Source organism: Actinia tenebrosa, unplaced genomic scaffold (genome assembly GCF_029948245.1).
Source record: "Actinia tenebrosa isolate PJP-AT-01 unplaced genomic scaffold, QUT_ActTen_1.0 PGA_scaffold17__23_contigs__length_9995812, whole genome shotgun sequence".
Taxonomy (NCBI): domain Eukaryota; kingdom Metazoa; phylum Cnidaria; class Anthozoa; order Actiniaria; family Actiniidae; genus Actinia; species Actinia tenebrosa.
Genome location: NW_028292577.1, coordinates 761,679 through 775,239, shown reverse-complemented (window position 1 = coordinate 775,239; position 13,561 = coordinate 761,679). Strand labels below are relative to the sequence as shown.

Genomic DNA, 13,561 nt, shown 5'->3' with positions numbered 1-13,561 from the left:
AAAAGTGGAAGTCTTACTTTTCAGTAAACGTTTTATCTTATTATATATTTTATCTTTATTTATATTACGTTTTGTCGTAATGGTTTTGCAGCGGTCTCTCTGTGTGACGTCAGTTTATCGACACTCGGTATGTGACGTAAAATCACTAAATGGTACCATCGTATTTACTAAAAAATTAATCAGTTCTCTCATTCACGGGTTAAATGACTTTATTCTAATTGCAAAAAACCTAGTGTAATCCTAAAACTAGGATCTTAAAATCTTTATCCCTAGTCGGCTAAGATCTTGCTATCTGGCGTGAGACAAGATGATCCTAGTCCTAGGAATATTTAGTCTTCTGCGCAGCCGCAGCCTTCATTAGTTTCGGTCCAGATCCTCACTGGCCCGCGAGGATCTGGGACCGAAATTAATGAAGGCAGCGGAGGAGTCTAGGAATATCCTAGTACCCGGGAAACGCCTGTCAATGTGCGTTTATATCTTAAAATGGAATTTTAATTTTTGATTCGGAAGAACCAGTCGGTCGTCTTCTGCTGGAACTTCTACTACCTGGTCTGTCGAAACATGTCTTGCAAAAACTCAAAAACTACATGATTTATATATTTTAAAAGAAATAAATATTTAGGTAAGGCCATTTATAAATATCATCTTCCCATGTAAACAGTATTTTTCAAAATTCAAACCGTAGACTGATTCGCGTTTTAGAATGTTTTTTTAAAAATGGGAATTCTTAAATTGAGTTAGAAATCGATTAGTTTGAAGGAACCAGATTCTCGTAGTAGCCTTTAGTCAGTCACAAATAGCTTGACAACATCATCTCTAGTCTAAAGCCTTATTATCACAGCAGCATAATCATTCTAATCGTAACAGTACGCGTGGCTGGTGAGGCCCAGGTAGCTGACCCAGGAGGTCAAAGAACGTTAAGGCTTGTCGCCTCGCATGTTCTTTATAACCAGGTAATGAAAAAAATAACAGGTGTAAGATTTGAAGTGCATTTGTCGTTCAGAAATCACCGCTTACCGAGGAACCTCTACTGGTAAAATGAGATATTTTTGGGGAATTGTTTTTGGATTGTTCTTATGTCAACACCGTGGAGACGCTGCGGCCAGGAAACGGTACCATTTCGCGAAGGGGAAGACAAGATATGAAACCATGAAGGTGAAGACGAATAAACCAGTCATAGGTAGGCGAATTCAATCGAGAAATGTTTCACGAGAATATCGAATAATGCTTGCTTGTTTATTTGTATTTCATTGGGATGGAGAGGAAACTTTAAGCTAAATACTACTATTTTCAAAATATTATTAGCACGAATAATTTTACCCTGTAGTATTAGTGCTTTTTTCCGTCACGTGTGGGGTGTCGAAAGAAAAGGGGTTGGCACGTTCCACCAACGTCTGGTGGCCCCACGTCTGGTGGCCCCACACCTCTGGTGGTCCCTGTCCCATTTTCTCCGCGGCAATACAACCTGTGATTACGAAACTTGGCAGGGATGTAGTCACGTGCCCTGTCAGTCACCCCAACGATTTTGGATGTATGACGTCACATATCACGTGACTTGCTAAGATAACATTATCGCCAGTTTTTGAAATAAACCTTTTTTGACGTTATTGCACTACCAAAGTCTTTGTATGCCAACGCTGATGGTAACCAATCCCCTGGCAGCGTGACGTCACAGGTCACGTGACCTATAAGTAACGTTTTATGGCTAAACCATGACGATAAACCGTCCATAATACTACTTACAAAGACACAAGATAGAAATTGAACATTTCCCATGCCGTATTCTTACACACCTGTGGTGACCCCATCGTGCCAAACGTCTGGTGGCCCCACACCTCTGGTGGCCCCTGTCCCATTTTCTCCGCGGCAATACAACCTGTGATTACGAAACTTGGCAGGGATGTAGTCACGTGCCCTGTCAGTCACCCCAACGATTTTGGGTGTATGACGTCACATATCACGTGACTTGCTAAGATAACATTATCGCCAGTTTTTTGAATAAACCTTTTTTGACGTTATTGCACTGAAGTGTTTTGGTACATTAAAAAAACCCATAAACTTAAAAATTCATATAAAAATGTTATAATAAGGGGATTTTGTTGGAAAAGCCTCGGTAAGGATTTCTTTAGCTTTCCATATGCATAAAAAGGTAAAGGTAAAGCGTCCTTATTTTACGTCGGTCGTAATGGTCATTGACTAATTAACTTGCTGTGGCCGATGGTGCGTTCATTTCGCTCCCTCTTTCTATCAGTGCTGAAGAAGTCGAAACAAGGATGTGTGGTCACTGAATGGAAGTCAGACCTCTTGCAAAGAAGACCGCGCACTAACCAACAGGGGCAGCGGAAGCTGGGATTTTTGGGGAGGGGGGCACTGAAATATTATATTTAACGCTATGTGATAATCACCGCAGTTTTGATTGACTGAGAACCAACATTTGGGGGGTGAGGGGGCCAGGTCCCCCACGAAATAATAATAATAATAATGATAATAATAATAATAACAATAGTAATAAGGGGAAGGGGGTAGGATTCTAAAATTGATATTTTAGTTTCACGATCGATTATCCGTAAATAAAGTTTACCAAATCACGATTTTTCATAGGATAAAAAATCGCGTTTCATGACGGGAAATTACATGGTTACCATAGCAGTATATAGCAGAATCATTGGAAAAAATTGCCCATACATTTGGAATATTTGCTCTTTTCGGTCTCTTTCCTCTCTTTCCAAAGCAAAAGGTAGGTTGTTCTTAAAAGTAAAGTTATATAGCACAAGTAAACTGCGTGACAAAACATCCTAAATGACCCATAAATCTTCTGTTCTTTCCATCGCCAACTATTCCGGTCATGCGCCCGCGTACAAATGCAGCGGTGTCGCTTGAAAGTGTTAAGCGAGTTAAGTCAGATTTTACAAAGAAATGTAGAGAGAGTCAAGATAGTTTTCGATTTATAAATTTCTGTGCAAGAGTTTTCCACTTGCCGGGGTAGAAGAACAATATATAACATTAAAGCATTTTTACCAAACATACTTTAATTTGTTTGGAAAAAGCTTTTCGTCTCGATAGTTAGATTTTAACAGCCTTCTTGCCATAAGTGCTTTGTTAAATTGCAACAAGAGAATGTTCTCTTGATTGCAAGAAAAACACAAAAGGTCAAATATTATAAACAGGATTTCTCAAAATCAGAACTAGTTACCTCATTTGTCCGGGGTCGATCCTTAAAATACACACATTCTAAATTACTGATGTCGGATCTGTGGTCGATTGAACGAATTTATAGTTTTCGTTTTTTACTTTCAAAAAGCTCCGATTTGAGACGAATATTTGTGAGATCCTTCTTCAAGAATAGGCAGTTTGTGAAGCAAAAACCTTGAAAATTATTCGCAAAAAACCGCATGTTTGGTACCAAAATAAAGCTTGAATCCTCAGCTCTCGTTTGCCATCGTTTGTAATAGGATATCTATTAAAGCACAGGAATACCGTAGCAAAAGGTTTTGTTTCTCTAAATCCGGGCCTGAGAGAGCTTGGGCTTCCTGTGGTTTTTAATTTATACATGATATCCGCTGACTTGGCGAGCGGCGCATGGCCGGAATAGTTGGCGATGCGCTAACTAGTTGTAAGCGTGTTTTCGAGGCTACGAAACCTAAGAAACCATAAGAGGCGAATGTATAGGCCAACAGATAGTATGAGTTTATAAAATCAGCAAAAATACGGTTCTAAATTTTAACAAATTCCTATGAATTATACCAAAATGTTCAGGAAAGCCTGGGGTTTTCAAATCCACTTCAGTTTTTTTTTTTTTTTTTTTTTTTTTTTTTTTTTTTGACAGGTTCTGTTTTAAATTAAGGAGAGACGATCTTCTAGCTTGACCCCGGTTACGTCATGCATTTTCTCTTGTAAAATACGTCCAATAGCGTAAATTCAACTCAAAAAGTACGGTGTTTTTTTTCAATAGAATTCAATCTAAACCATATAATACAGTCCGTGAATAGTTGAATTAACTGAATCCACTTCTGTTTTTTGCCTAGATAGTCATTATTTTGAGAAAAGTTCCAAAAACCGTGTTTTTGAGACATAATTTGTATGTGCTCACATGAGGGGGCGTGAGCTTGAAATCGTAGCTGACCAAATGTTAACAGATTTTTTCTGATGATACGGCATGAGAAATGTTCAATTTCTATCTTGTGTCTTTGTAAGAAGTTTTATGGACGGTTTATCGTCATGGTTTAGCCATAAAACGTTACTTATAGGTCACGTGACCTGTGACGTCACCCTGCCAGGGGGTTGGTTACCATCAGCGTTGGCATACAAAGGCTTTGGTAGTGCAATAACGTCAAAAAAGGTTTATCTCAAAAACTGGCGATAATGTTATCTTAGCAAGTCACGTGATATGTGACGTCATACACCCAAAATCGTTGGGGTGACTGACAGGGCACGTGACTACATCCCTGCCAAGTTTCGTAATCACAGGTCGTATTGCCGCGGAGAAAATGGGACAGGGGCCACCAGAGGTGTGGGGCCACCAAACGTGGGGCCACCAGACGTTGGTGGAACGTGCCAAGCTTACTTGTGTCGAAATGCGAACCCGTTAAATAGAAACTGCTTGTCAATGTGTAATAGCCCAATAGCTAGACACATAAAGAAAACAATGAAAATAAAAATAGAGAGTGATTTTACCTTAGTGAGTAACAGTCAAAGTAGAGTGATTTTACTTTCTCGTTAAACAAAGTTGCCTATATAATCAGTGAGTAACAGTCAAAGTAGAGTGATTTTACCTTCTCGTTAAACAAAGTTGCCTATATAATCAGTGAGTAACAGTCAAAGTAGAGTGATTTTACCTTCTCGTTAAACAAAGTTGCCTATATAATCAGTGAGTAACAGTCAAAGTAGAGTGATTTTACCTTCTCGTTAAACAAAGTTGCCTATATATAATCAGTGAGTAACAGTCAAAGTAGAGTGATTTTACTTTCTCGTTAAACAAGGTTGCCTTCATATAATCAGTGAGTAACAGTCAAAGTAGAGTGATTTTACCTTCTCGTTAAACAAGGTTGCCTTCATATAATCAGTGAGTAACAGCGATCGAAGTAGAGTGTTTTTGATTCGCCCGTGAAAGATAGTCAACGTACTGTATGGTAGTAGACTCAAATTTCATTTTTTTCTTGTTTTTGTTTGTTTGTTTGACTCTTATAGTCGCAACTTTGTTTCACTGACGAAGTAAGCCAGATCACTAAAACAAACAAGCAAACAAAAAAGCGATGGTATTTGTGTGTACTACTATGCATTATCAGAGCTATACAATACAATACAATAGTAGTTTATTCAGGACGCAAATAATCTGTAGTATACGATAAAATAGTAAGAGCGAGCGCAAAAACTAACGCAGGAAAAAATAGGAATAAATAAGCACCATGAAAGTAAGTTTAGAAGCTAGCCCTGTGAAAAAACCTCCCTAAATGGAAACATACAAACGAAACAAAGCAGCCGTGTGATATGTAATAAATAAATAAATACTCTGATGAAGTCTAAATCTAAATCACTGATTTTAGAGAAAAATGATATATGTCTATAGTACTTATTGTTTACTATAATACAGTGTATATATTAATTATATATATACTTATACTTCTCTAAGCATTTTATGTGTTAAGTAAAACCACTTTGATGTGACAATGAAGATGATATCTACACAAGTGCATAGCTTGGTCTACCTGACTACCAAAAGTGTGCAATTCTCTTTTATGATAGACATGTGTCTCCGATCATGCGCACAATGGCCAAATCCGCGGTTGTTCGCCTTTGTGCTCTGGTTAACGATGTTGTACCGTACTGCCTGCGACGTGATAATTTTTTTGCTATTTGCCCTCTCAAAGGCTTTTTTAACCAAAAACTGTAAATTTTGAACAGATTATTCTTTATTAGAGCATATATGAATGTTACGTTATAACCACATCTTGATTGACGATAACAAACCATTCCTTATCAGCTTCTCCTGTTGGATCGACCAATATGGCGGTTGTTTCACTGTTATTTATATCTCAAGGGATTTTGAGTCACATGATTGCACACACTGTATATCTGATGTCATATTTATATGAATAAAGGCGTGCTGCTTCAAGAGGTAAATGGCAAACACCTTGCACTGGGAAGCGGTCAATATGTTAGCGCATCTTACGTCAAAATGGTCGAGTCAGCTGGAGCGAGAGTGGCGCCAATATTGTATCCTTTGAAAACTAATGTGAGCCATTTTATCGTTGTGTAATTCTTCCCCGTTTTAAACATTTTTAAGGACATGATACAAGTTAAATTCGAGTTCAAAGCGAATGATAACCGAGAAAAACCCGAGTAGTTACCGAATTGATATCGAGAACTAACCAGATACTTCATGATTTTTTCCTTGATTTGCTTTGCACAGTATAGACAGAACGCCGAAAGAGATTGAAAAGTTATTCTATTCTATAAATGGGTAGGCAAGAAAAACATGTTTGGGATGATGACGCAAGATAATAGGTCATTTGCAATAACCAGTCACGTGCGGATATATTCAGCCAAATGTCCCTTGGGGAAGGCTCTGCTAGTCTCCTACGCAGCCGCTATTAGTGTCGTCACTTCACGTCACGTCACGTTGCGTGACGAAACTAATGGCGGCTGCGTAGGAGACTAAGGCTCTGCTGGATTGGCAAAAAAGGGGAGCCCGAACTGATTTTTTTTTGTCAACCAGAAACGTGATTATTTCCTTCAAATGACCTATTTTGAGAAGGGGCCATTTACTGAATGTAAAACAAACATTTGTTAAGCGGAAACCAGACAAGGTCCTAAAGGTGCCTCAACTTAAATACCTCGTATTCAAATTTATTTTTATTGTACTTCCTGTCATATTCAGTGTGGTATTCCCAGGCGGCCATGTTATGCTTAACGTTTCAAGATATGCCACTGTGGGCAAGCAAATATTTGAACTGGCATTAAAGGTGAGTACGTTCTAGATCTTCTACATTATAACAAATTTCATACATGACTTTGAGAACGTTAGAAGGCACGGTCTAGCCCAGAAACTGACCCATTTTTCTAACTAATTAATTTACGTGATAGAAATAAAAAAGAAAACAGCGCATGCGCGCTTAGGCGAAGATTTCCAGCCGTCGGGGTTTCTAACGCGCCCGCAATACTCATCCCCGTAATGACTCTTCTCTTTCTTGTGTTCTTTCAGTCTAATCGAGAAGGACGAGTATTTCCCATCTGGGCAGAATGTCTAGGGCTAGAAATTATTAGTCTTATAGCATCGGGTTACGGCTTTGCTAAAGGACAATACGACGAGCGGCTTCTAACATCCAATGACGCAAGGAACTTTAGCACAACTTTAAACTTCCACAGTAAGCTAACAAACTTGTTTTATATTCTTATTAATTAGCGCAATTTTCTTTCTTACTTTTTAAAACGTCAGTTCTCATATTAAGTGACTTGAAGCACCTTGATCTCTATAGAGACAGTGATGTCATTGAAATAAATAAGAAAGAACAGAGCGGATTGTCTGTCTTTTCTTAGCCTGCGTGGAGGCTAGCGCAGGCTAGCCTTTTCTCACTAACTTCTTTATGATTTATTCTCTTTGCTCTCAGACCTTGAAACAAGTACATTCTTTAAAAATACTCCGAGACGATTCATACATTACATGGAAAACACACCATTTGCTTACAACAATCATGACAAGGGGATCTCACCACAGGTAGCCCATGCTTCATGAGTTACGGTACTTCTTATCCAATACTCTATGATCAATAAGTATTGTATGAGAATGGTTTGCATACGAAACGAATCATAATAGAGGCCTTTTGACTGATACGGTGACCATCTTTAATCATGGGATGCCGAGGGGGTAAACACGTAGAAAATGTATAAAGCATAGAGTGGCGGGGTTATGTTCTCAAATTGCTCGAAGTCTTCGTGTTTCGCATATTGTATGTAACTACCAGCAAATTCAATTGCTTTTTAGATGTGCTTCTCATTGAAAAAGTAAAAGTAAAAGGGCGTTCTGACAGCTGTGCAGCCTATACATTTTCAAGTACGCGTTGCTTTCTCGGCATCCTATGATGTCTTAATTAAAACAATAGAATAGCCCACTTCCTAGATATGCTTCGCTTGTCACGCACAAAGGTTTTAATGTGAGGCTCCGTGCTTAATGCTCAGTGATTCGTGACAGGCGGTAAGAATTAATTTAATTTAGCACGTAGCCCCATACTGAAACCTTTGTGCGTGACAAGCGAAGCATATCTCGGAGGTGGGCTATTCAAGATGGACACCGTAACGGTAAAAAGGTGTATTAGGATTTGGAAGGACGCCCATAGGCCCTTATTCCCGACCTTCCTTAAGCAGCAGTAAGGGGGACTCGCGGTCACCATTCGGAATCGCCCGGGAATTACCCGTGTTTACGCACTAGCGTCCCCCGCGGGAATTACCCGTGTTCTGTTATATGTTGCGCGAATGTTAGGAATATTTGTCTTATATATGCACGAATGTAAAAAGTTCACCAATGACTTCTGTATAATTTGTCTAAGATCCAAAGTTAACATACCCAAGCCCAAGGGTTTCTGGTGTTGTGGTAAGAAAATGCAAATAGAAGACGACACGTCAGCGCAGTGTTACGAATGTGGTAAGAATATTCGTAATGCCGTACCAAATGCTACCAGAGAGCAATATTACGCCAATGGAGGTCGTAAGAAGACCCCATACAAAAGGATTAGAAGAGTGTATGGATTGTCCGCGCCTCGACAACCATGTTTCGACTACCTTTTCTACTGGTAGGCACAAAGTAGTATTTTTTTGTGTCCTCTGCGCTGGTAGCAAGCACCAGAAATGTCCATAGGGAAGTAGGTGGAGGCGAAATGCCTCTCCATGGTAGCAAGGGCCCCAAGAAATGCTATTTCAAAAGTGTCTCAGAATGTTAACGTTTAGGTTAAATCTTTGTTAAGACACCACGGAAACTATTTCAAAAGTGTCTCAGAATGTTGACAATAAGGTTAAATCTTTGTTAAGACACCACGGAAACTATTTCAAAAGTGTCTCAGAATGTTGACAATAAGGTTAAATCTTTGTTAAGGATGTAAATGGAGGCTAAGATACTGTTATATGGGGATTTGAGACTCTTTGCGCAAACCCTACTTTACTATTTTGAATCCTGCAAGCGCCCTTTAAAAGGGGTCCTTATTTTTATTTATTATTATTCATTATTCTTAATAATAATAAATAAAAATAAGAATGGGATTTGAGACTCTTTGCGCAAACCCTACTTTACTATTTTAAGCCGCCTACTAACCATTACGGGCTTTCCAGGCATCCTTAACAAAGATTTAACCTTATTGTCAACATTCTGAGACACTCTTTGGAATAGTTTCCAGGCATCCTTAACAAAGATTTAACCTTATTGTTAACATTCCCAAAAAGATGTCGATCCATATTTCCGAAAGATGTCGATCTTGGTTTGTGCAAAGAGTTCGAAAATACATCTTATTTTTCTTGTTGTTTGTAACAATACCTAACAAAACAACAAGAATAATAGGAACCCCTTTAGAAGGGCCTTGCAGCCGCGATAAATACAAGAAAAGGCTTAGCGAACTTAGAGTGGAGGTGATTCACAGCCTTAGAAGAGTGTATGGATTGTCAGTGCCTTTTTCTGTGTCCCAAAAGAGTGTATGCGTGTTCCCAAAAGATGGGAGAGGAACGATCCGTTCCCCTATCGACGCCGTGGTAGTTGTGCCAAAGTCGCTACGTAGCCCGGTAGGCGAATTCCTCGTATTGTCTTTTGCGCTCGGTAGAGACCTTCCAAGATTTCCAAAAGTATTTGTATTGTCCGCTGTTTTCCCAGCATGTATGCAGCTATACCCGTAGCTATGTACAAATACATGCTATATCTGTGGACAAACAGGTATCTACCATATGGATCCATAGTGTTTGTCCATGGAATACCCTATGGATCCATAGGTGTCTAGACACAAAAAACATGTATCCACAGATATATATGGCCACACCCAAGATACTATCCGAAGAGGAGATCGCAGACCTTTTGGAAGACCGAAAGAATGGTATGGGGCTGCAGAAGGTAGCCAAAAAGTACGGTATAGGAATACCCAAAATACGCAGGATAGAAAAAGAAAATGGCGTAGAGGTTGCAATACCCGAGAAGCCACCAACCACGGATCTGCAGAAACATTTCCTGGAAGTGCAGGATTCTTTTGCTATTGTCCTCGACGACCTACGGGAAGCAAAAGAAGAATTGCTGCTGCGAGTAGGCGATCTGGAGAAACAGCTGCCAACCAGCGATTTGGAAAGCCTATCCAGCGAGGCAGAGGATTTGTCCGAAGAAGTAGAGGAGATATCCACGAAAATAGACTGGCAAATAGCTGGGAATGTGCTATTCGCCGTCTTGGGTATTGGAGCGCTTGTCTGGGCCGCCAGACAAGAACCCAAAGTTGTATACAAATATATTCCACACGAACCAAAGCCTAGGGAGCCACCAAAGGGAAGGATTCCAGAGATGGAGTAGCCGATAGATGTTGCGCAAAGAGTCCAAAAAAAGGTTTTCGTGTTGTTGTTAGGCACCAACAAAACAACACGAAATACGAAGACCTACTTTGGAAGGCCCTTGTAGAAAGGTAGGGGTTGCGCAAACCTACTTTGCAATGTCCTACGTGGACACGTGCACCAATCTATCCTTTCTTTTGTTTGCGGTGGTCTTTTCCCTGCCTATTTTGCAGTACAAAGGCGGCGGAGATGTCCAGTCTATTTTGTGCGGGTATTCCATGGACAAACACTATGGATCCATATGGTAGATACCTGTTTGTCCACAGATATAGCATGTATTTGTACATAGCTACGGGTATAGCTGCATACATGCTGGGAAAACAGCGGACAATACAAATACTTTTGGAAATCTTGGAAGGTCTCTACCGAGCGCAAAAGACAATACGAGGAATTCGCCTACCGGGCTACGTAGCGACTTTGGCACAACTACCACGGCGTCGATAGGGGAACGGATCGTTCCTCTCCCATCTTTTGGGAACACGCATACACTCTTTTGGGACACAGAAAAAGGCACTGACAATCCATACACTCTTCTAAGGCTGTGAATAAGAGGTGATTCACCTCCCTTCTAAGTTCACTCCTTTTCTTGTATTTATCGCGGCTGCAAGGCCCTTCTAAAGGGGTTCCTATTATTCTTGTTGTTTTGTTATTGTTAATCCTTAACAAACAACAAGAAAAATAAGATGTATTTTCGAACTCTTTGCACAAACCAAGATCGACAATCTTTTGGGACATCCTTCGGAAATATGGATCGACATCTTTTTGGGACATCTTTCGGAAATATGGATCGACATCTTTTTGGGAACACGCATACACTCTTTTGGGAACACGCAATACGCTCTTTTGGGGACACCAAAAAAAGGTAGTCGAAACATGGTTGTCGAGGCAGTGACAATCCATACACTCTTCTAAACATTCGCGCAACATATAACAGAACACGGGTAATTCCCGCGGGGGACGCTAGTGCATAAACACGGGTAATTCCCGGGCGATTCCGAATGGTGATCGCGAGTCCCCCTTACTGCTGCTCCTTAAGCAGTATTTGGGGGACATTAAACAAGAACTTGCCATTAGACTATTCGCATAAGAGTAGGGGATTGTCTCCTGGTTCAACAGCCTATATCTGTTGGTATATAATACTATTACCAATCACTTGATCACACACTGACTAGCAGCCAATGGCGCCCGATAAAGCAGCCCGAAAGATCCTTCACTGAAAAATCAAAGATTGTGAAACACGCAAATAATGTGCTATATAAGAACTTCCCATTTATTTATTTTTATTTTTTTAATCAGGGCACTCTCGACCCCAGAATCCTTTCATTCTTACTGCGCATGCGTAACGTAATGTAAGAGTAAGAATGACAGAGCTTAAGGGAGGGTCCCACCACAGGTAACAAATGCCTTGAACTTTCACTGATTCCATTCTACTCATACTTTCTACAGACATATCGTAAAATAAAAGGACTATACAGCTTGTTCCGCATCACCACCACTTCATACGACAGAGAGGGAGTGGAATTTATCTCAACATTAGAAGGTAATATTAGCAGTTAAAGAGTAGGTGCGGGTAGCCTGTGGTAGTATTGTAGAGTGAGTTTTTCTTTTGATTTGCCTGACAGGCCGTCGCTATCCATTCTTCTTACTTCACTGGCATCCAAGCAAGGCACAGTTTGAGTGGTCCAGAGTTCTTAACATCTTTCATTCTGCTAAAGCTGTTGCTATATCACAGTCATTGATAAACGGGTTTGTCAATCTAGGTAAGTACAGTCAGCACGAATAATTCTGCTTCAACATGATTTGAAATTTTTTAGTGTGTGTTTTCCATAGCGCGTGTAAGATCTTGCCCTAAAATGCCTCGTTTTCGAATCTGAGCACGCAATACTTTTGACAGCGCTCACGCATCTCGGGAATTGTCTATTATCGCGTGATAACATGATCTCCATCAAGTGATCATGTGATCATCGTCGAGTAATCATCTGATCCAGTTTCACCTGACCATAGTCAATAAATAAACCAAAGTGACAACGTGCTCATATCCTTCAGTGCTCACGTGATCATCCTTTAGTACTCACTAGATCATCCTTTAGTGCTCACATGCTCATCCTTCAGTGCTCACGTGATCATCCTTTAGTGCTCACGTGATCATCCTTTAGTGATCACGTGCTCATCCTTTAGTACTCACGTGATCATTATCTGGAAATCTTCAGTTGCCTCACTCACTTCTGTTTGGCTGTAGGCATTCAGGACCGAGTGACTTCATCTCTCTCGGCTTCGCGCCAAACTTACCGACGGCTTGCAGCTGACCCACGGGTTTTTCAGTCCGTGAATAAATTACTGGTAACCAGCCATGGCGATCAATCAAAGTTGCCAGCATTTTTGGCATGAAAAGCAGGTCGGCTTCACTAGGCGACCACTTACAATTCTGTCATTTGCAAAATAATTGCATAATCGTACACTTGTGCTCTACCCGTTGCAAGGTTATGTTGACATAATATATGTAATTAATTTTTAAATCTTTCCTTTAGCTAGCCTTAATGATCACAAATTTGCCTCGATCCAAGAAGAGGATGACGCCTTAATCTACAAATACACCACGACATATACAGAGCCGCTTGGAACATCAATGCAAATGTACTTCTTCAAATACGACCCTAATGCTGTCTGAGGTCCTATGTCGGCAAAAGCGTAACCCAAATTTTCCTATTGTAATTTTCCTCGTAAAGATTTTCGACACCGGATTTCTCGAGAACAATAGTCCACTTTCAAGATATGCTTGGCTTGTCACACACAAAGGTCTCATTGTAAGTGTAAGACTAGTGTTCATAATGTTCGGTGATTGGTGACAGGAGAAAAGAATGCATTTAATTTAGCACATAGCCTCGCAGTGAAACCTCTGTGCGTGAAAAGCGAAGCAAAAATGGGCTATTTATTTGGAAGTCGTTTTGGGATTCAAAGCTCAGGAAGAGCTTTCGAAATAAGGAAATGTCAAGGA

The 13,561-nt window shown here is 40.2% G+C and overlaps 1 protein-coding gene across 1 annotated transcript; it reads left to right on the top strand.

The window, feature by feature from the left end:
- The first annotated feature begins 1,149 nt into the window (after positions 1-1,149).
- LOC116308884 (gamma-glutamyl hydrolase) lies at positions 1,150-13,320 on the top strand. The gene is made up of 9 exons (XM_031719397.2): positions 1,150-1,180; positions 6,099-6,213; positions 6,410-6,460; positions 6,878-6,962; positions 7,202-7,364; positions 7,608-7,714; positions 12,013-12,106; positions 12,189-12,326; positions 13,095-13,320. Exons 1-9 carry the CDS (start codon positions 1,150-1,152, stop codon positions 13,232-13,234), a joined length of 924 nt encoding a protein of 307 aa, XP_031575257.2. The 3' UTR covers positions 13,235-13,320.
- Positions 13,321-13,561: the final 241 nt, after the last annotated feature.